This window comes from Crocodylus siamensis, chromosome 5 (assembly GCF_052110815.1).
Source record: "Crocodylus siamensis isolate JL-2025a chromosome 5, ASM5211081v1, whole genome shotgun sequence".
In the NCBI taxonomy this organism is placed as follows: Eukaryota; Metazoa; Chordata; order Crocodylia; family Crocodylidae; genus Crocodylus; species Crocodylus siamensis.
Window position 1 is genome coordinate 187,465,025 of NC_143399.1, and position 23,936 is coordinate 187,488,960.

Below are 23,936 nucleotides of genomic sequence, written 5' to 3' on the forward strand. Positions count from 1 at the left end.
ATTTATATAAGCTGCATGTATCGGCTGTTCACCCACTGTTAGCCTGCCCTAAAAAGGTGAACTGTTTATATTTTCTGATTTCTGGTAACATATAAGGCTATGTTAAACTAACAGTAGTTCTGGTGAAACAGAACCAGTGTATCTGAATCTTTACATATATACAATAAAATATCCTACTTCTAAATTTAATTTTTTTTTCTAAATTCTATGGTGTCTAATTTCAACATTTTCAGTTTGTCTTTTCTGTTTTTATTTAGCCATTACCAAAATCCCAGTCGGGTTGGCCAGCTATATGTAAAGACCCTGTACCAACAGATCCTTCTATTCAGGGGTGAGCAAAGTACTGCCCATGGCCCATGCCCAAAGTACTGCCCATGGTGGGTTTTTGTCCAAGGTCCCTCAGTCCTGCCTGGCCCAGGCACCATCCAGCCTTGGTGCATCCTGCCACCCCCTGGGCATATAGCGGGACTAGGGCAGCTTTATGGCTAGACTGCTTTTCTAGGCAGCCCAGGTGGCCAGCTCCTTCTGGCTGCCACCGCTGCTGGCCCAAGCCCCACAGTACCGGTGGGGACCTGCACTACACAGCCCTGTGCCTGCTCCAGGCTTGCTCGCTCAGGCTCAGCAGCAGCAGTGTGAGACAGAAGCAGGAAGGGGAGAGTGCTTTTCCTTCGCACTGAACAACAGCTTCTGTCCCACATCACTGGTGCTGAGCCTGGATGGGCCAACCCAGAGCAGGCACAGGGCACGCAGGGTTGGGGCTGTGCAGCACAGGTCCCCACCAGTACTGTGGGGCTAGGGCCAGCGGTGGTGGCAGCCAGAAGGAGACTCTGCCACCTGGGTTGCTTAGAAAGGCAGTCCAGCTGCGGAGCCGCCCCAGCCCCACTGCATGCGCAGGGGGCAGAAGGATGCTACAGGAGGCAGTGTGGAGCAGTCCTGGGGTGGGCCACGTCAAAGCTGTGCTCAGGTTCCAGCTGATCCACTCCAGCAGGGGTGAGTCCAGAGTGGGTGCGAGGCGGGGCTGGGACAGCCCGCTGTTGGTGGACAATATGGAAAGAGGGACGTGGACAATATGGAAAGAGTTCAGAGGAGGGCCACTCGTATGATCAGGGGTCAGCAGGGCAGGCCTTATGAGGAGAGGCTACGGGACCTGAACCTGTTTAGCCTCCACAAAAGAAGGTTAAGGGGGGACCTTGTGGCCTGCTACAAACTGGTCAGGGGGGATCAGCAGGTATTGGGGGAGTCCCTGTTCCCCCGTGCGCTGCCAGGAGTGACCAGGAATAACGGTCACAAACTGGCGGAGGGTAAGTTTAGATTAGATATTAGGAGGCGCTACTTCACAGTCAGGGCGGCTAGGGCCTGGAACCAGCTTCCAGGGGAAGTGGTGCAGGCTCCTAGCCTGGGGATTTTTAAAAGGAAGTTAGATGAGCACCTTGCCGGGGTCATCTGACCCCGGTGCTCTTTCCTGCCAAGGCAGGGGGTCGGACTAGATGATCTACCTAGGTCCCTTCCGACTCTAGCTACTATGAAACTATGAAACTATGGTGGTGGTGTGGAGGCACCGCAGGGCGCGTGGGATCCAGGCTGTGGGGTGAGCGGTGACTGGCTCAGGGCACACGGGAGGCTCCCATTCTCACCCCACCCTACCTACAAACCCTCCCCCACACACAATCACAGGCCCCACAAACACTGCACCCACCCACACGTTCCCCCCAGAAATCCCACACACTTTGCCATACACCCCCTCCACACACACCTGTGTGCCTTTGGGGGAAGCCCCATTCATTGCTACATGCAAACCCCTCAACACATCCCCTGCCACCCTCCCCCTCCACACATCCCACAGCCCCCCCAAATCCCACTCACCCACACCCCCTGCACATATCCCCACAAACACCCTCCACAAGCCCTCCATACCCACCCACACATATCCACCCCCCCACACCTCATACATATACATCCATGCACACACATCCACAGGCCCTCACAAACCCCTCCACATTATACAAGAGTAAAACTTCACGTTGTGTAGTGTATATAGATGTATTTGTATAACTCAACACACACAAATCAGGACAAAACATTTTTTTAAATAAAATTAAAATATGCTATTGTCAATGTTTGATTTTTAGTATATAATTTGTTTTTTTCCAGTTGCAAGATGGCAAACCCCCTTCCCAAAAGGAGTATTTCTGGGGGCAAGGGGAGGGACTTTTGGTGGCAAAGGCCAGGGGTTAGAGGGCGGGACTTCCAGTCCTAAGATGGCAACCAGGGGCAGGGCACCTATTAAGGGGTGGGACTACTCTTGCGGCCCTTGACAGCTTACCAAAACTCGTTAAGCAGCCCTCCAGCCAAAATCAATGCCCACCCCTGGGTTGAGGGAACTGGGTTTATTTAGTTTAAAGAAGAGAAGGCAGTGGGGAGATTTAATAACAGCCTTCAACTACCTGATGGGTGGCTCCAAAGAGGACAAAGCAAGACTGTTCTCAGTGGCTGTAGATGACACAGAACAAGAAGCAATGGTCTCAGGTTGCACCAAGGTTAGATGTTAGGAAAACCTCTCTCACTAGAAGGGCAATAAAACACTAGAACAGCCTACCCAGAGAGGGGGTGGAATCTCCATCCTTGGAATTTTTTTAAGACCCAAGTTGACAAAGGCTTGGCTGGGATGATCTGGTTGGGGATGGCCCTGCTTTGAGCAGGGGTTAGACTTGATGACCTCCTGAGGGCCCTTTCAACCCTAATTTTCTATGATTCTGTGACAATACTGAAAATGTACTGCATGAAGTATTGCTGGCTTCTGGAGCACAGACTCAAAACACAAGGGATTGTTAAGCTACAATACAACTGTTGTATTCTAGAACTAGAAGATTCAGCAACATTCTTTATTGCTTCTGCTTTGCCTATTATTTGCTATAAGTTAACAGAAATGGTATTATGGGTCATCTTGATAAAGTACTAGTTTAATTAAATGGTTCTTTCCTAGCAGATCTGTGTATATTTCATTGTAATCCCATCATACTTCCTTCACATCTCTCCCCAAAATCAGATAAATTTCAATCTATATGAAAAATCAAAGAAAGAGTTAAAATGAATAGGAAACTATAATTTCCTGTTCGGTTGAGGGAGAGAGATTCTACTAGTCTTACTATATTTGGCAGCACAATTACAGCTTCCTATTGGTTGGCTTCAAAAACCATCTGTAGAATAAGAGGCAGGGAAAAAACTAGGAATTTTAACTTTTGTTTTCCATGCTGACAGTTCCTTGCTAGGGAAACATTATGTGAGCAACTGAGGATTCAACAACAGCACAATAAATATAAATAATAATTTGTATTTCTGATGCTTTCTTAGTCCTGTTCTATAATGTTATATTAAAAATATTCATGTCTGAGCACGTCATCATCCAGATCAAATGGGATCTAATAATGTTGACTAGGAGAAAGTCATAACAATGGTGACTAGGAGAAAGTCATAACAATGGTCCAAATCTTGAGTTACAGGCAAGAGACCCTTCAGTGTTGTTCACAGCCAAAGGGAATTAAAAAGTTTAAAATGAGGGTGACAGGGAGAACAAAGTACAATGCTGTCTGCAGCTTGTTATTTAGTCAGTATTCTTGTGCATGGGCCAAAGATTGTGGATCACTACTCCAGAATAACTGTTTGGTTTTTTTGTTTAGGACACAGCTGCTTTAAAACAGGACAGCTAACTTTACAAGCATTTGCAGGTCCTGATCATATTGCCCTTGTTATAAAGAACTTGCTGGCTTTCTAGCATTGATTTCAAAATATTCATAACTATGTTCAAGGCTGTGAATTGACTAGCACCAGTCTTGCCAGTAGAGTACTTTAGTCAGAACAATAATCTTGTTCTGCTCAAGTTCGAATCTTGACATCAGGGCATTTTCCTATTCTGTATATACTTCCACCACTGATAATTTCAATTGTAAAGACAAAACTTGTGCAACTCAACGCAAGTCATATTAAGTTATACAACACTATACAGTTCTGAAGGGCATACACATATACCTATTTTGGCATGACTCTTGGTGAAGCCACACATATACTTATTTTGGCATGACTCTTGGTGAAGCCGTCAAACAGAAATCACACATTAAAAAGGAAATCATAATGCATGCTGTGGCATACTTCATGCTAGAAATGTTGGAAGAAAAAGATCTGCTTGCTGATTTCACATGACAAGGAGGGGAACAGGTGAAGGAGGAAGAAGCTGGGAAGATGGAGTGCAGAGGGGGACACAAAAGTTTGCGAATAAAACCAGCGTAATATGGAAACACCAGAGAAAAACTTGTGGAACAAGAATGGAGGAGGACAGAAATGGAAGGAACAGATGAAAGAAAAACATCAAATGGGGCCCAGAACCAAGCTGAGAGGGGCAAACCTCTAAAGAAAAGTTTGAGGACAGGACCACAGGAGACAAGTTGGTGATGCTGCAACAGACATTTGCCACAATCCTGGTAAATCCTAGGTATAGCCCTGAAGTTACCCCTCATCCAGTGATCAGCAAAATGCATTAACAACCATCTGGTAGAAATACTGCAAATTAGACTGCACAGTCTTTGAGGCAGAACCTGCTTGCTTGTTCGTAAAGTGCCAAATACAATGGGATTCTGGTCCTGAATGCTGGTCCATGCCTCTAATTATAATACTCTAAATGAATATGCTTATGCAGTTTAGTTTTATTTACTATATTAAACTATTTTGTACGTTTAACTAGAATTTTGCCAAGTAGCTTTATCTTAATGCATATAGGACTTATTTATACTATGCTTTCTTTATGCATTGTTGAAACATATTTTCAAGCCAAGATTTCCAGGCAAGAAATTATACAAAGGTCTTTCTTGCTTATCTCAATGAATAATGCATAAACACCACATGAAGGAAATACTTTGTTAGGAGTGAATTGAGACACATAACTGAAGCACATTGCTAACCCCCTTATTATGGTGTCTCAATAAGAATAAGAAGAAAAGAATTATAAGTTCTATTCCATTTCTCCTTTGTCAAGCTAGATCAAACACAGACAACTGAAATTTGAACCTGCCAATCCCTAAAGTGGAATTGTATGCTCTTTATATATAAAGTATCAAGAGAAATAAAGATACCCCCTGCAGTTCAAAGCAGAGCATCTATATCTAATTATTATCCATACTGATTATTTTCCCTATGGGTTATGTATGCCTAGTTTAAATCACACTGTATATGTCTTTGCTGAGAAGCTGCTTTATAACTCCAGCAGTGGAAAGTGCTTGCTATTTTCCATATCTCAAATGGTTTTTCTACCCAATGAATGAGAAAACAAGAAAAAGCTCACTGCTATCACCTTCCTTTAGTGTGTCCTGTTCTATTACAATGCAACCTCCTGAAACTACAACTGTTAGATGCACATTGTCAGGGTTTAAAAATTATGGCATTAAAAAAAATACCAAATATGTTTATGCTTCTTACACTAACATGTAGACTCACTGTTCCTTGTGTTGTAAAACAGTTACCATCAAGGCTCTAACAATTTTCAGCACTGATGCTCCTGTTATTAAATGCACATCATAAAGTTGCCACTTAAATTATATGTATATAAACATATATAAACTTTATGCTTATGAGGTAAGACCTTCCTGAAGATATGATCCTTTTTGTAGTTCTAATGCTGACTCTCTTTCCTTAAAACTTCATCTGCCAAAATACCTATTAAATTATCTAGTCCAGCTCCTTGCCAATGGAAAATTGTTTCAAACAGTTCAAGTGCTTTCTCCACTACAGTTTTAATGGCTCAAAGCATGGAGCTTCCATCACTTTACAACAGTTCCAAAGCTGCTGGATGTTTCTGGTAGAAATTGTTTAAGCCTGAACTGAGTGCAATTAAAATTTTCTTTGTGTTAATACAAGTTAAACCTGTTCACACAACTCTGAAATTAATGTCTTTCCATGCTTGTCAAATGTGTGCAGACCCCTCTGCTTCTCTGCCATAATAATAATAATCTTTCTGTTAGCTTCTTAGCCATACATGCTAGTGATTCAAGCCAATGTCTAGACAGGGCTTTTCAACCTTGTTGGACTCAAGGCACCCCCTCAGCTAGCTCTTAACTTTCATTATTTTTTTCAGTACAGAAAAATATAGAACAGTTCTTCTACTGCAAAGAACTCAGAAAGACCAGAAGTCAGGCATGCTTTTGACACTGTGGATTGCTATTTGAACTTTCTGAGTTTATCTTGTGAATCATGTGTACACTGTACACCTAAAACTGTTAATATTGTGCATTTTCCTTAAAAGGATCTCATCATAGCACCTGCTTGAGCATCACTAGTAAAGCAGGAAATTTGCTGTGTGAAACTTAAATCCAGCTTCTCCAATAGAATGAAACCATCCTCTCTATGTAAGTGGCTGCAGAATAGAGAATTAAATCTTTCTTACAACTTGACGCTTACACTTTTGGGGAATTCATTAATATGGTATACAAAACTTTAAGTCCAAATATCTGTACCAGTTTAACATTCCTGATTCCACTCCACATAAGCTAGGAATCACACATAATAATCTGTCTCTCAGAAAAATGTGCATCTCTTGTGCCAATATCAAATAAGCTATGCACCATCTCCTCCTACTAAAAGGCTATTTTGTTTTGTGTAATTTAAAGCCCATATCTGTCTACACACTCAAAAAAAGTTTAGTTCAAAATATACAGTTCTTAACCAGTAGATTGCAAATGGTGCTCACGGCTGAGTATTACCTTTGTAGCACAATGGGTGCATCTACACGAGATGTTTACTGCAGAGCTGACTAATTAGCTCCACAGTAAAGTCTTCATGTCTACAGGTGTGGCCCTATTAGGTTGTAATAAACTAATAAACGCTGCCATAGGTTAGTACTTGTAAATTTGTACTTGTATTATCCTGTGGCAGTGTTATTTACTGTGAAGCACCGCCTGTGCAGACACTGTTGAGGCTGGCTGGGACATGAGGGTGCTTCAGTGTGGAGGCTGCCTGCCAGCTAGCTGCACACTGAAGCACCTTCATCCCCAGCCAGCACCTCTGTAGCACGTTGAGCTGGGCCAGGGCAGCCCCAGGCTGGCAGGCTGACCCCCTGGAACCTTTCCCAGTTGGGGCCGCTACAACCAGTTTCAACGTGCTGTGCTCCCAGGTACATGTGATGTGCACCGGAGTTTACTGCTTCACATTATTTGGACATGTAGATGCACTGCAGATGTTAACACCCTCCCACCCCAAAATGGCACTTTAAATTTTGTGCATTCCCGTGTTGAGCCCAGCTCATGCCCAGAAGAAGCAGTATGTTAGTCAGACCTGGCTCGTCCAACATCTGTATGGATCGGGCGCTTCAGTAGGCCTTTTTTCATGCTTTTATTTAATAACTGATTGAATCGGCTTTAGCGAAAAATGCCAAAAAGCCCTGCTGAAGTGCCTGATGTATACAGACACTGAGAAGCTGGGTCAAAGTAATGTACTGCTTCTTCTGGTAAAGTGCATTTTGCGGGGAGGGAGGGGGGGCGTTTAACATCTGCAAGCAGCATTATGATCTTTACAAGGCTGGCTGTGCGCTTTAATTCAAACCAGGGCTCAACAACCAGTGGCCCGTGGGTCACATGCATCCCCTAACTAATTAACTTGTGGCCCCCAGGCACCGAGTCCAGGTGCTGCTCCCCACGTTGCTCCACTCAGAAACTACTACCAGTTTCCCTCCTCCAGCTTCTGCTGCCTTCCCCCCACCCTTGGAGACAGAGCAGTGCAGTCTATGAGACTGAGGGAGCCTCTGGCACCAGAGATGTGGGGTGGAAAATTTTCCAGTGCTTTATTTTTCTGTAGGAAATTTTCCATTTCCAAAAATTCATAGTTTCATAAAATTCATTAGTAACAATGAATGGATGCCAATACAATATTAGGTAAGCCTGGCAGTTTCAAAGTTGTAATTAACGTTTTTCAGGTGATTAATCCTAGGAAGTGAGAGAGAGTACATATATGTTTTATTGATTTGTAAACAGGAGGGTAAATACACTTGCATAATAATCCAAACCAAAAATTAAGTTATGAATTCACCTAATTGGCTGTGCAGGTCCAATCAAAACCAAAGCATGGCATATCATGCACAGTTCTTTGGGAGTGCTAAAATTAGTGCCACAACAGTTTTCAGTGCCTTTTTTTCCTTAAATTTAAACAATGTAAACGAAGTACATGCTATTGTGTATTGTCTTTACATTTTTACAAATATTCCAATAAAAATCATTTCTTTCCACATAAAGCTTTGAATTTGTTTGAATATGACATTTAAAACACATTGTGTGCTTAATTATAAATACACATTAAGTGTTAATTTTTTTCCTTATCAAATATTTCAATTCAAATACTTGTGGCTTTTGGGACATAAAATTAACATTTTATGTCTTTTTCAGTTTTTTTTCCTAGTTTCATAGTTTTTAGGGTCAGAAGGGACCTGAGCAGATCATCGAGTCTGACCCCCTGCTATGACAGGAAAGAGTACTGGGCTCAAACGACCCCAGCAAGGTATACATCTAGCCTCTTCTTAAAGACCCCCAGGGTAGGAGCCAGCACCACTTCGCTTGGAAGTTGCTTCCAGATCCTAGCTGCCCTGACCGTGAAGTAGCGCCTCCTGATGTCTAGCCTAAATCTACCCTCTGCCAGCTTGTGACCGTTATTCCTGGTCACTCCTGGTAGCACACAGGGGAACAGGGACTTCCCCAGTGCCTGCTGGTCCCCTCTGACTAGTTTGTAACAGGCAACTAGATCCCCCCTCAGCCTTCTCCTGTGGAGGCTGAACAGGTTCAGGTCCCGTAGCCTCTCCTCGTAGGGCCTGCCTTGCTGCCCCCTGATCATGCGAGTGGCCCTCCTCCGGATCCTCTCCATGCTGTCGACATCCCTCTTGAAGTGCGGCGCCCAGAACTGAATGCAGTACTCCAGCTGCAGCCTGACCAGTGCTGCATAGAGGGGCACCTCCTTGGACCTGTTCGTGATCCATCTGTGGATGCATGACAAGGTACGGTTGGACTGCATCCCCACACTGCCAGCCCATGTTCATCTTGGACTCAATGATGACTCCAAGATCCTTTCCTGCCTCCATGCTGACAAGAAGGGAGTTCCCCAACCTGTAGGTATGGTGCCGGTTGTTCCTCCCCAGGTGCATCACTTTGCACTTGTCAGTGTTGAATCCAATCCTATTCTCATCCCCCCCACCCCTGTAACCTGTCTTGGTCCAATTGTAGCCTATTCCTCCCTTCTAGCATGCCCACATCCCCCCCCACATCTTAGTGTCATCAGCAAATTTGAACAGGGTGCTATTTACCCCCTCGTCCAAGTCACTGATGACTAAATATAAGTCAAATACACATGCTAAATCAGATCGTGCTCTATTTAGGGTATTGTAAAATTTTCCAATTCAAAATTTTCTGGAAAACTCACATCTCTGACCTCAAGTCACAGTTATCTCTGAGCGGGATAATAGGCCTGTGCGAAGCCGCTAGTATTTGCTTTGGATTTGGCCGATTCAGGGGGCAGTGATTCAATTCAGTGATTCGAATCACTGTCCCTAATTGATTGGGCTGAATCTGATTTGGAGATTTGGCTGCTGCCAAATCAGCTGAATCACACAGGCCACATCCCCCACCCACTTTCCCAGCCTACCCCGCAATGGATGCCCTGCCCGACCCAGCTCCCGGCTCTTTGGGAAAAAAAAAGCCCCTGCTCACCGATTTCTGCCCAGTGTGTGTGGGGGGGGGGGCGATCCCCACTGCCTGCCACTGCCCCACACTGCATGGGGGCTCTGCCATGAGTCCCGTAACCCCTGGCTGCTCTCTCAGCCCCCCCACAATGCTGCCCCACCTGCCCTTTAGAAAAACAAAACATTGCCTGCTGTCCAGTGGGGGGTGATCCCCGCTGCCTCCCGCTGCCCCATGGGGGGCCTCTGAATGAACCTCCCAGAAGCCCCAAGGGTGCTGCAGCTGCCAGTGAGCCTGGGGGGAAGGGCTTTTTTTTCCTTAAAGGGCCAGAGCTAGGGCAGGTGGGCAACCATGGGGGGGGCTGGGACAGTGGGCAGGGGCAGAGCCCTCCATGCAGCATGAGGCAGTGGGGATTGCCCCCCAGCCAGGCAGCAGCCAGCGAGTGGAGGCTTTTTTTTAAACAACTGGGAGCTGGGGCGGGCAGGGGCAGCCATGGGGTGGGGGCTGTGGGAGGGGATCGGGAGGGCCAGGCAGGGGTGCTGTCTCCCAGTCTGTCATTGTTTTCAGAATGAGAGAGGAAAAGGGAGCAGAGGAAATTCAGTCTGGGGTTTTTTCAGCTCCCATTGGAGGGTGGGGCGGCTGTATTGGTGGCTCCCCCACCCCCCAAGATAGGGCCCTGGGGGCTCCAACACACCCACCCCACCCTCCAGTGGCAGCTGGGGTACCTGTAGAACAAGCTCCCTCTGCCCCCTTTCCCCACTCCCATTCTGAAAACAGCACTGGCTGGGACAGAGCAGGGGCCATTGCTAGGGGAAATCAACTGCAGGCTCCCAGACAGCAGCTAGATTCCCTTCCCCCAGAACTGAAAGTGAACTTCTGTTTGTTCCGGGGAATCACTGCAACTCAGAACGCTTCTTGCAAAGTGCTCGGAGTTACAACAGGAAGCTGCGCATCTGTCTGCACCCTTATTTTTCATGTGGTTGCAGATTTGCCTTTATCCAATTAACTAGTATGTTTATCAATCCAGTGAGGATTACTTTTTAAAAGTGACTAGCTGTCCATGGCTAAACCATGAAATCAAACACCAATTACCCCTAAAACTCCTGTGCTTAAGATATCCTGCATTTGCTGACACCCTGCAACTATATTTAAGTCATATCTACACACAGTCAGGATATGAATTTTTAATACGGTTTTAATGAACCAAAAATGTAGATTTCCTTTTTGAGAATGGAACTTGCACTCTATTAGCCTGCCTTTACTAATCACTGTTATAACTTAATTAGCACATCATCAACTACTTTGAAAAACTGAAACAACTCTGGGATTTAGGCACCTCAATTTGCCCCAAACCAAATAAATTTCATTTAAACAAACAGACTCTGTTCAATTTCTCTTGTGTCCTAAAGCAGTTACGGCTTAGGCCCACATAAAAAGGAATTAAGAGATGATTTTGATTATATCCTTCAGCTATGTCAATCAGCAATAATTTACTGAAGTCCTGAAAAATGGCAAAACATTACTCCAAGGATGGAAAAAGGGCTTATCTATTATATGGGCAGCAGATAATATGCTTTTCTGGGGAACAGATGAAGTATCAAATTAGCAGACTTTCTTGCAGCCTCACCACCAGAAGAACATTTGTGTTCATTCCCAGTGGGTGTGTCTACACAAGCATTTTAATGTACATTAGCATATTTTAATCTGCATTTAAAAGTCACAAAAAACCCATGCATTTAGCTAATGCGCATTAAAATAAGCTAATGCCTTTTTCTAGTACCTCACTATGGAGGTACTAAATTTAATGAGCATTAGCAAAAGTGCATTAATGAACGTGTAGATGACTCTGCTAGTATCTACTAGGCAGCTATCCCATTTTTAGCCATCTGAACATCATACAATTCTGCAAAGGCCTGGTTAATGTACCACTGAAGAGAACCTGTCCTGATGTGGAAGGTTAATTTAAAACTTACTGAGTTAATAGATGCATCACCTATCAGTACTACAGGACACTCAGCTTATTTTTGGGCGATTGCTCCTATTTGCTACCCATACATAAAATACTGCAGTCTGAATCTGGTAGCATTTTAAGGCCAACTTGGCTAGCTGACAGTGCTAGTGGGGGTACTAGCTAGAGCAAGGGTGGGCAAAATGGCTGATTTGGCCAGCAGCTGGACTCCTTTTCCCAGCAGCCCCTGCTTTCATGGCTAGGGTTGCCATGGAAAACAGTCCCAGCTGCACTGGCAAGGCAGGGCAGAGTGCTGCTTCAGAGCCACAGGGAGCTTGTCAAGGGGCAGCTTGCTCTGGAGCCAGGGTAGAGCCATGATCTGTAGCCTGAATGCTCCGAGCAGGTGTGCACAGGCAGGGGAATACTGCCCCTGCTCCGGACCAGGCTGTCACCACTGCAAGGAGCTGGGGCAGAGTCACAATCCCTTGCCTGCATGCTCCTGCCCTCCCTCACTGCTGGGGCTTTGATCTGCCCTCCACCCCTTCCTTCACAACAGACTTACCAGCCAGACCCAGCTGCTCTCCATGCTGGCAGGATGCTTTCCTGGCCACCTGCGTACTGCACTGCAGCTGCATGCATACACGGGGCATTTATCGGCCATATTACTGGCCACATCAGCCAAAAAAAGCTGGTTGCCAGTGCTGTCAGTTGTCCTTATATCGGTGCTGATCTGATATGGGACTAATGTATCAGTGCACCTCTAGTTCAGACTGGTGAGAACACAGTAACAGCTTTGCAGTAGGGCTGTCTACACCTAAACTAGGCTATCCTAGGTACAAATCAATCAGATTAAAGGTGTCTTTACCTGAGTTAATCATAACTACACAGAAGCAATCCACTGAACTATAGACTAGGATTCTCCTTTCACCCTCCATTTCATAACAAAAAGTTGTCCTGTATCCTCCTCTAAAAATGTTATCTAAAGTAATGTACTTTTATTAAAACAAGACACATTAATTTCCCCAATTTTCTTTAAAAAAAACCCCCAAAACAAAACCCCAAAAAACAGCTTCTCATCAAGGGACAAAACAGGGTCTAATTCAATCCCATAATATCAAGAGAACCCTTGAAAATTCAGGTATATACTGGGTAAGGTGCAAGTCCAGGACTGAAGAGACTAGCTTCTATGCCCAGCTCAGCTATAAGCACGCTTTGGGTGCGTCTACATGTAACCCTATGGAATATTATGGTGACGTAGCAATCACGTGTCTACATGTGATCACCAGCTACGTTGCTGTAGCAGTGTACTCCCCGGGTATAGTGTGCCACTGCAGCGATGTAACAATGAAATCTAACTATGCAATGTGTCCAGCATAGTAACCACCCACATAGTGCACTCTGCAACAGTGCCATACAGAGATGTGTAGATGCAACCTTCGTGACCTTAGGCAAAACACTTTCCCTCACTGTGCCTCGGTTTCCCCTTTTATAAAATGGGGATATTGATATTAACCTATTTTGGAAAGTTCTTCACTATCTACCAAAAAAGCACTATAAAAGAGTTATCAATTTGTATTTACATAGCACTCAGGGTTTGGAGCCAAAATTTATTGTGATGCAACAGCTATGAAAGATTTAAAGATGTTTTTTCTACTTAGGGTCTGAAACAGATTCAGCTGCAGACTGAAATACATTATCCTTAACTGGAGTGTCAGCACCTGACCATCATAAGGCACTGTCCACTATAGCTGATGTAGAATTGATAGCTCATCTTTCTTAGGTCTCCAAACTGAAAAATATGTGGAGCTGTTGCTATCATTCTTTCACACAAATCTAGCACTATTTTCTCTTAATTTAATATACCTTCTGCTTCCTTTGGAAGGGCATCCATTTTCCAGCTAGACTTTCTCAATCCATATTTGTAGCAGTTATACTGCCAGGTAAAACCCTACAAGCTCAGCTGTGGTCTAAGCCTCCTATTTTAAATAAAAATAAGACAAGGCACCACTGGGAGAGCCATAGTTGCTAGTAAGTAGAGTCATTACTGGTGATGAATAATTTTTCCAGGTTGGAAAGATCAAAACTACAACTTTTACAAATTGTTTCAACACTTTTGAAAAAAACATTTTGACTTAGTTTCCAAATTACATTTTTACTTTAAAATAGACATAAATTTTTCTAAAAAGGTTAAATACTATAATCCAAAACCAAAAATAAACATTTTGTTTCAGGTCATATACAAGTTTCATTTTAACTCAAAATGAATTACTGGTACTTGGGTAAGTATATTATATGACACTTAAAAAGTCAGCATAGTGTGAATGCATGCCTGCACTTCCTGTTTTTCTCAAGACTGGGCACATCTACATAAGACACTACGGTGACACAGCTCATTGCTACAGCAATGTAGCATCAGCGGGCACAAACCGTGATGCCAACATTACTGTGCAGTAGCACAGTAGAGTCAGAAATGACCCATGTGCTACTGGGATGGCACAGTAACAGCAGCTCAGTTGGGCACACAAGTAGACGTGCCTACTGGGTATGTAAAATCAGTTAAGTTTGTCAAGAACAGAAGTTTAAATTACTAATTCAAAGTCAAACTATGTTAGCCAGAGGGCATCATGCGCAGAGCATGGATCAGAAATAAATGAACTGAAAACAGTCTCCTGGTTTCTCTTCCCTACTTACTTTATGGAAAGTACTGACACCACAGCATGAACATGATTTAGCTTATGAAAGACAGAGCACGTCAAAAAGAAAGAGCAGAACTAGCAGTTAAATACTATGGCAAGACTCAGAACATTTTAAGGAAGGAATGTTGAATTCACCTTGTGCCCCTGGACAAATCAAGACCATGGGTTTTCTTGAGGCCTGGATCCAGCCCTGGGCACACGGAGGCCATGTGCACATGACAGCAGCTTCAGTCCTCACTGTGTGCCCCGCACCAGAGCTGCTGAGGCTGCCTGCCCCATGCTGCTGCAGTAGCAGTCCCCGGTCCAACTCAAACCTGGGGCACACAGATACTGGCAGCTGAGGATGGTGGGGTGGTGGCAGCACAGACAGGCAGAGTGACCAGATTCTGTGGTCAAGCCACTCCCTTCCTGCCACACTGGTAGTTTAGGTGGCTAGACAGAGCAGCTCCAGAGACTGGATCCGGCTTGCAGGTTATGTGCTTGACACTGCTGTATTAAGGGAACCAAAGTTACCAGGACAACTTGGTTGCTGACAGGGATTAAAACTCAATATGCTTAACTGGAACAAACAAGACACTGGCCTTTGTGAGAGGGAAAGGGGTGGCTAAGATACCTATTTCTACAAATTTAAACAGAATACAAACTGATGGCTTCATATTTTCTTAAGCTTGTAGTTCCAGTGTTTCCACTGCTGTTTCCATTGCTTTTTAAAGCAACACCAGAGCAAAATGCTGGCCAGTTTCGTATTTCCTTTTCAAACCTATCAGCCTGAGCAAAAGTCACAAGAATACTATCAGTATCCTGCTGCTGCCCCGGATGCTGAGGCACAACAAAACACCAAATGCAGCTCTTTTTGAGAGACAGCATGTGAAATAATTCTTGAAGTAACAAATTTTCCATCTTTTTCCACATGACAGTAGGCTGTGGAGGAGAGCCATGAGTAGCTGACCACCCTTAAATACTCAGGAGGTTAAAGCCCAGAATATAATTTACTCCTTTCTCCAGAAATTGACTCCATTGTAGTTGCAAAGGTATTAAAACACCTGGTAGGAATCCCATCACCTTTCCTGGCTGGTGGTGATAGGGCTGTTATCTCACCAAGACTTTGCTGGTGTTTTGTGTTACCTTTGCAGCTAATGTCTATCTGCTGTTTTCAAGCATCTTTATTCTACAGTGGGAAAACAGTCTAAGAAATTCAAACAGCAACTCTAATTAATGTATGGATAGAAGTTAAAGAAACTGCTATTACAAATACAGCATGTTAAATGCAATTGTCTCCCAACTGGGGAATGTAACATACAGCATGGAAAGTAGGAAAAATATAAAAAGAACTGCATTATCGAGTAATGCATGGAAAGACTACTGAAGCTTCCTTTCTCCATTGCAGAATTCACTATTTTCATAGTCCCTGCATGACACTAGCTCTACAAGAGGAAAACTGGAAATGTTGTCCCCAGTCAGGTAACCACGGAATCTTTTGACAAAGATTTAGCTACAGCATGCAACATTTCACAGAGCAGACGTATATATTACTCATCTCTTTATTGGTCCATCCTTGCCTTTCTATCTGCTTGGTGCCTTGATAACAGATTATGACCCCTTTCTCCATCATTTAAATTTAACATAATCTGCAGTTTCACTGCCTTGGGTCACCTCAGGAATAGACCAATGGAGAAAATCAGAAAAGAAAAGTGGAATTAAGAGGCATTCTTCCTGCCCCATGCCTTTGAATATGCAGGAGAAGCTGAAACTAAACTTTGACTAATGCTTAAAACAGCCTGTGAAAGCACATCCTAAAGTAGTAATGTTCCAAGAAGCTGGGTGTATTTGATTGAAAAGTTCTCCACCTGAGCTCCATCACCAGATTCAGCCAAACCACCGTACAGTCTGCTACCTGGATCCTGGGGGTCCTAAAAATGACAAGGGCTTCTTCAATCTAGGCCTGCTGGGTTGGTCAGCTAGACTGTTGGCTGTTAGATTACTTGCTCCAAAGCATAAGGAGTCCATGTAACTTGATTCAATCCAGGGAATGAAAGAAATTGAAGCCATCTGTGTCAAGCCCAGGCTCTATGGCTCTGCTGGACTGTTCCAAACTTAATTTTACTGAACCTATTGTCCCTTTTGGTACCATGTGGCTGGAACTGCATATGAGTTAATTGACTTGATGACTTAACATTTAAATAATGATAGCTTGATGACCTTTTTTCCCCCCGCTTTCAACAGTCTAACGGGCAAGACTGCCTCCTTGTACTGATTCTTTTTGTTATAAATTCTGGATTTAACATTCAAAGTAACTTCTCCTCTGAGTGGATCTCAGTCCTGCCCGCTAAAGTTCCTGGTACAAGTACACTTGGCACTTTCCTCACTTCTTTTGGGTTTTTTTTGTATTTTAGACCTCAGGTTACAATAAATATATTGACAACTAGAGACTTCAGAAAATAGTAACAAGTCAGTAACAGTCGATTTCTCATGAAGATGTTAAAGCTAAATAAGTACCACAACTCAACTAAACCATGACACGGAGATAAGGGAAAGGTGACGCCTATTTTACAAATAACAGGTTAGGTTATTCATACCAAAAGTAATGAAGGCATTGTGTGGTGCAGAGGAGCATAGTTTTATATCTACACTTCAGTGTTGTGTAGCAGACCTGTCCTAGGACTACAGAGGAGAATTCTGAGGCATTATGGGATGAAATCATGAACAAAGAAACTTGTACTGAACTTCCAGAAAAGCTCTGGGTGGGGGATGTATATGTAGTCAGCTGGAAGACTAATTACCAAGGGAAATATCAGACAACCAATCACTTGGGATACTTCAAACTGGATTGAATAAAAGATTAACAATCATGAAAAAGCATGAATACTGCAAGCTACTCCCTAAATTTTTCTAATTGGATTACAAAGCACTTATCAAAGATAGATCTAATTGACATTTATTTTTCTTCATGTTAGTTTAATGGTCCTATGGAGAGAAAGTGACTTTGGTCAGGGTCATACAGTAAATCAGGCAGGCAGGCAAATGACTTTAGTTCTCACAAGTATTAACCCCATGATCAAACCACTAAGCCACAGACTCTCTACTGAAGTACTTTCTAGCTGTAATTTCTTCCCCTGTAAAGATGGGGTCCTGCTTGACAGCCCTGCAGGCTAGAACCCTGCCACTGTTTAAATATTTAAAAAAAGATGGAAACTAAGACTAACACCCTTTAAACTTGCCGTGTCTTGACTGCCTATTGCTCACTGCTTCAACAAGCCTTACAAGATAGCTTCAGGCAGTCTTGCAAAATGCCAGTTACCCATTTGCCCTGGGGTAAGTAATATTTTTGTAACCAGAAAATGAATCATTGGTTTCATCATCATCATGAGTGTAGAGGTTTAGACTGTGTCTCTGCTGATTGCTATTATGACTGCTAAAGTCCTACTTCAGGGAATATTTCCTAACTTACTTGCTAATGATATTTAGTCAGAATATTAAAAAATATTACCTGTAATTGAATATCTCCTCTCTGCATAAAGAAATCAACTGTGGTGTCTCTGTGTGCATGCCATGTGATGGCCTCCTTCTCTGGGACTTCTACTTTCCCAGAAATAGGGATAGCCTGAATAAGATCTTGCTGGGGTAACAAAACAGATATAGCACAGGACACGGGCAAGCACCTAAACGGGTAGCCTGTGCCTGCCCTTATGTGCTGAAGGCAGGCCCAGCAGAAGTGCAAACAAGCCCTGCTGGATGGCTTACGCCAGCAGCCAGACGAGTCCCACCAAACCAGAACCAGGGCAGCCTGCTACGGGTCCAGCCTGGCTGGGCCCAGACCTCGGTCTGGCGCCAAGCTCACTTCGGTGAGTGACACGGGCGGCCCAGGGATACTCCCCGGCTGCCCTGCTCTGAAGCAGGCAGGAGTCGCGGCTTCGCCTTTTCCTTCTGACTCCGAAATGGAGGGGGGCTGTTAACCGCCGGGGTCGCACCCCCACCATGGGCGCGGAGGGAGGGAAAGAGCCCCCCTTACCCGTCCGGCGGCTGGGGGAGCGGAGAGAGAGAAGCGGGGCCTCCTCGCAGCCCAGACAAAGGGCCGGGCCGGGGAGCGGCCGCTCGCGCTCCTTTCCCCGCTTGTCCCGGCCATGGCGGCGCCGCGGAGGCCGCGCTGTCTCCGCCCGGGGCCTCCCCGCACAAGGGGCTACCTGTCTCGGACACCGCAGCAAGAGGCCCCGGCCCCTCCCGCAAGTCCCGGGGCCGCCGCAGAGGCCCGGCCCGGCCCAGCTCCTACCTTGGCCATGGCTGCGGCAGCCCCTCACGACGCAGGCTCGTGTCGTGGCGCTGTCCCGCCGCCTCGTGCCGGTGCTGCCGCTGCCGCCGTGCTCGCTGCCGGGCCGGGCCGCGGGAGGGACGGGGCCAGGGCCGGGGACGGGCCAGGCCGGGCGCCCCGCGCGCTGTTTCCGGGGCGGGGGCGGGCGGCGCATTCCTGCCCGCTGGCGTCAGGCGGAGCCGCTTCCCCCGGCCTCGGCCTCGGCCTCAGGCTGTCGGGGGCGCTGGGGCCGGGGTAGCAACCGAGGCGGCGGGACCAGGCCGGGGCGCCCCGCGGGGGCAGACGCAGCCGGGGCGGATGGAGGAGCTGCGGACAGGGCGCAGAGGCTGAGAACAGCACGGACTGTTTTTCCTCTCGGTTATATGGGAAGGAGATGCGGGGTAAGAGGCCCGGGGACCAGGGCTGGACTGTTCCCTTGAAGACGGCAGCAAAACCAAATGCAGCTTCATGGCAATGAGGTGAAAACCACCTGCTGGGTGGAGAAATGGGCACTTGTTTCTAGGAGCAGCAGAGCAGAGGCCGGCTTCACTGGCGGACCAACGAGACCCCGTAAAAAGAAGAGAAGGAAGAGTTGAGAAGGGATCCAGTAGATTGTAATGAGCCATGAAGTGAAATGGCCCCCTCTGGGCTGCCTGGTTAGAAAGGCTGCTGCTGCCACTGCCAGGCGGCTGGTTGTAACCTTTGGGTGGAGCAGGGATGGAGATTGGGGAGTGCAAGTGCACCCCTGCCTGCACCCCTGCAGCAAAACCCCTGGTGTGCGTGCCCCTTCCTCAGCACAGCTGTGGGTTGGAGACACCGTGTAGAGCCGCTTCCCATGAGGGAAATGAGCTGTACCAAGAAAAGCTGGGGGGTTTTCTGGTATAACTATGTCTACACTACTGATTTCTGCTGTATCCCTGACTAGCGCTGGTGCTGAGAGAAGTCTCATAGTGCAGTGGTCCTCTGTCTTATCCAAGTCAAGGCAGCCCCCTGCAGTTTGCCGGCATCCGTGGTTCAGAGCCACTGTTCGCTGCCTCTCGTTATTCTGGTTGTTCACAACCAGGGTGCTGCCACATGCTCCATTCTGTGTTGGGGTTTTCTGATAAACCTAAAACATGCAGGAGTAGAGGCATTCACTAATGAGTTTTTTGCACCCTGGACAAAAGTCCCCTGTGCCTCCGGGGCAGGGGTGGAGCAGGGAGAAAGAAGGGTGATCTTGTCCTGTGTGTCCCTGCACCCAGCTCCTCTGGGTGGTCCGGAGCATATGCTACGTGCAGTGCTTAGGTCCAGTCAGAGAACCATGGGCAGCACCGCAGGCTGGATGATAGGGCTCCACGGGCTGTATCTTTGACATCCCTCTTCTACATGCTAATTATTTGTACTGAAAACTGAACTGATCTTACCATGACATGCAAAATAAAGGCCTTTTCTAGTAGATGCCACTTGGTTTCTAGTGCTTAAAACTTGATGAATAAAGTACTAACTTTTCTGCTTTCTGGGTTCTGTTTAGCAGATACAAATTGCTGTGACTCCCCCTTGACACTTTTTAACTAGGGGAGCATTAGAGCCACTAGCAATGTGATGTACTGCTGCCCCTTACTTCTTCCCCAAACCAGGGACTACCAGCACAGTAGTGATGTTGGGGCCAGGAACTGGGCTTAGGAACCTCTTCCTAGCCCTTTTTCTGCCCCTGCTGGGTTTCCCTTGCTGCCTGCATTACCCAGTGGGAGCTGGGAAAGGTCTCCCTGGGGTAGTGGGCAATGCTTCTTGTGCTTCCCCAGACCAGTGACTTCCTGGCTGTCTGACCAGTTTACAGGGGGGAAGTGGAACAGCAGGGAAGGACTCCACCTGTTCCCCAGACCTGCGTGTCTGGTCTGTGGAAGTAAAGGGGCCTTTCTGCACTGCTCCACCCCCTTCCCTGCCCCCACAGGAATGGGAGAAGTGGAGCAGTCACTGCTCCCCAGGCCAGGATCACCGTAATCTTGTGAAGGCACAAGGAGAAGGGGAGAGGGTGATGGCAGGCTTCCACTGCTAGAAGCAGACGTGAATGCTTGTTCATGGCCACACACTATTATCAGCTATATTTGACACTTTTTTTGTAAGAGCTTTGGATACAACTTACTGATTTTTTTGTCCTTCACTAAGCACTCTGATCCTAATGCACCATACAAATAAATTGGCATAGGGCAAAACAGTGAATTAACTGAAGCACAATCTCTCACTGCTGGTGGAACTGGATGAGGAAAGATGCACTACCTAGATTGAGCAGGTAATCATATTTCAGTCTGTTTTCTTGGTTGCATATGGGCGGGATGACTATGGCACATAATCTGCTCATTCCATTTCCTGGAATTGTTCATAGCCCATGCAACCGCAAAGTCTACCGTTGGTTGTAGTATATTGTGGCATGGAGATGTCGTGACTGTGCTGCTCAACGGTGTGCCTACTAAACACAGTAAACAAAGAGAAAAACCACTGTGCAAAGTCAGCACTGATTTCACTGGGTTACTAAATTTTAGGTTAAATGTGTTTGTAGGAATTTTATAGTATTGTTGGAAATTATTATTTTTTAAAATAAATAAATATTAAGTTATAAAACTAATCTGATTAGAGTTTGCTTACAAGATGATATATGCTAAATTAGAATGTTAATCGGTGGATTTAAATTATTGAATTACATTAATAATATAGTTCTATGCTATTTCACACATTTATTTGGATTACTCTTGCACAGCAGCAAAGACATATAAATAGTGATTTGTGCTCAAAGTAAAAGGCACTGTGTATATTCTTTTGCTGTGAATATTGTAAGGAATACATGCTCATGCTGTAAAATGTACATTCCTACTAGCAATACCAGCAAAGTGGTGCATTTTCTAGGATGCAATGGAAACACATCCATTAGATACTAGATAAGAACATGCATAAAAATGAAAAAGTAACTGTATTTGTGTAAAAATTTAGAATTCCTGTGCATAGATGATGAAGTTGGCAGGAACAACTTTATGAATTCTAGTATCTTAGATACACTTTTCCAAATATTTACAGTATGTTTTGTGTATAGAGCTGCTTAGTGGGCACATCTGGTTTAGTTAGGTGGCGTCATCTTGCTCCAGTCTTCATGATTACCCTGCTACTGATTCTGACCCAACTTGGGGGTTCTCAATCGCTTTCATGTGTGGACTGTACTGTACTACAGGGACTATTTCATGGACCACCAGTGCGCACACATGACTCTCCCATGTGTGACTGTAACAGCTCTGTGGTAACTACAGTAATTGACTGCATGTAGGAGTCATTTTAGAAAAATGTCTGATTCTTTTTTTTCCCCATTTTTCTAATGTATTTGATATCAGGCAATAAACCTGATAAGCCCACCAGTAGTAAATACTCTCCAAAGCACTGGTGGTCCATGAACCACAGTCTGAGAACCTCTTCCCTAAGCGTTGTTTTTTCATTTTCCTTATCTGTAAAATGGGATAATTAATATAATCTGAGGCAGGCAAATGTGAGTAATAACTAGCCAGTATTTACAAACTTTTTCAGAGAGAGTGCTATAAAAGAATGCTTTGTTTTATAGAAGTGCCTAGAGGTCCAAGCTGAAATCTAAACACCGCATATTGGGTATTGCATGTGGCAGTTGATGGCTTCTTCCCTGGAGAAGCTGCAATTCATATAAGCAAGACAGAGAAAGGGAAGAACAGCAGGTCAGTGTCAGAAATAGAACCCAAGTCCCTTGAAACCAAGTTCAGCGCTCTGTCCACGTTAGTACTTTTATACTATTTTTTTTCCAGTTCTATCCCTGAAAACAGGGCTGTACAGTCCTCCTGTGTTTGCCCCAGTTAATGTATGCCTGCCTACATATTCTATGTGCTTTTGGAAGGAATACATTTAGAAACTTTAGAAGGCCTTGCTGATAGTTGCTTAAAATACGGGTATGTGCCTGCAATGATACAAGAATGAAGAAGTCGCTAGACATAAAGACTAGCTTAACACTGAATTTATTAGAAAACAAGGTCACTTAATACAAGAAGTGATGGTGCTATAAGGTTGTGGTAATTACTTTTGATAACAGCTGTTATTTGTCCGTCTTTTCACTAATGATAAGTAGCACTTCTCTAGGAGTAGTAAGTGGATTTCAACTGGCAGCTTGTCAGCAGCGCACAATGCGGCCATTATAGAGTCCCACATTTACATTGGAATTAGGGTATGCAACCACAGAGAGACTGCATGGACTGAGTCATGATGTACTTGCTGCCTAGTAGGAGAACTGGAGGTGACAATCTGTTTACTGTGCTTTACTTGCTAGAATTCTCATCTTGCAAGGTGCAAGTCCTTTTAATGTCCTAGGTATTTTCAGCTCCCATTGGCTTTATGTTTACTGCTGTGGTATTCAGCACATAGCATGTTAAATCAGGATTTAGCCTGGAAATTGCAACACTTAAGCCCACACACTCACATAAGAGCTTTGAAAGATGTATAAAGTGCCCGGAAGTTAGGATCTTGCACTTTATAACCTTGATTCTTTCCATACCATGAATAAGTTTGACTTTCTAACAAGATGATTTAGTAAGCAGAATAATGTCAGGGTTTGATCCTATGTTGCATTCAACTGTTGAGGATGGAGTAAAGGCCAAATTTAAAAAAAAATCAGTTTTAAAAAAAAAACTGCCTCACTTTACTTGCATGCAACCTCTAGGTCGTAGCATTCAGGTTAGACCAACAATTGTCTTACAACTTGAGCCAACAGCAGAGCTTAGAGCTAACTCAGGCTGGATATTTTGTATTTCATTTCCATTAATCTAATTTAAAAAATTTGGAGACTCAAAAAAAAAAATTTTAATCGGATTCTCACTGGGCATTAGCCTGAATCCCTGATTTTTCCGATTGGGCTCTATGTATTGTTGGTTATGGAGCAGAGGACTATTTATGCAAATAATTCCTTCTGAGTGTTGCAAAAGGAGGAAGTGTATACTGGAAAAGTGATCATAAACAAAAAGATAGGGCAGGGAGAGTATGAAGGAAAGATATTGCATCACCTTACTCATTACAGATGAAAAGTACTGCCTCCAGTAATATAGATTTGGGTGTGTGGAATTAACAGAAGTGTTTGGGAAAGACCAAGATCAGAAAATAGCAAGAGAAAGGTGGAAGGGAGCAGGGCATAACCATTACTTTTAGAATGTTCACTCTGGGTTTTTCATTTAAGTTTGTCCCACTTTGGCATATTTCTGGAATAATCTCCCCAGTTTGTTGTTGGCTTGCTACCTTATTTCTTGTATGCCCATACTAGGTCTCTAGACTCT

At 44.8% G+C, this 23,936-nt stretch overlaps 1 protein-coding gene across 3 annotated transcripts in view; it reads right to left on the bottom strand.

Annotated features, from left to right (window-relative positions):
• ITGB1 (integrin subunit beta 1) overlaps positions 1-19,990 on the bottom strand; it is a 60,821-nt gene extending 40,831 nt beyond the window's left edge. The window contains exon 1 of one of the 3 annotated variants that reach the window (XM_090047539.1): positions 18,613-19,990. In XM_090047539.1, coding sequence (XP_089903665.1) covers positions 18,613-18,621 — 9 coding nt within the window. In that variant the 5' untranslated portion in view covers positions 18,622-19,990. Of the gene's footprint in view, positions 1-18,354; positions 18,501-18,612 lie in introns of those variants that run through there. The other 2 variants (XM_090047536.1, XM_090047537.1) reach the window with 2 other exon arrangements.
• Positions 19,991-23,936: the final 3,946 nt, after the last annotated feature.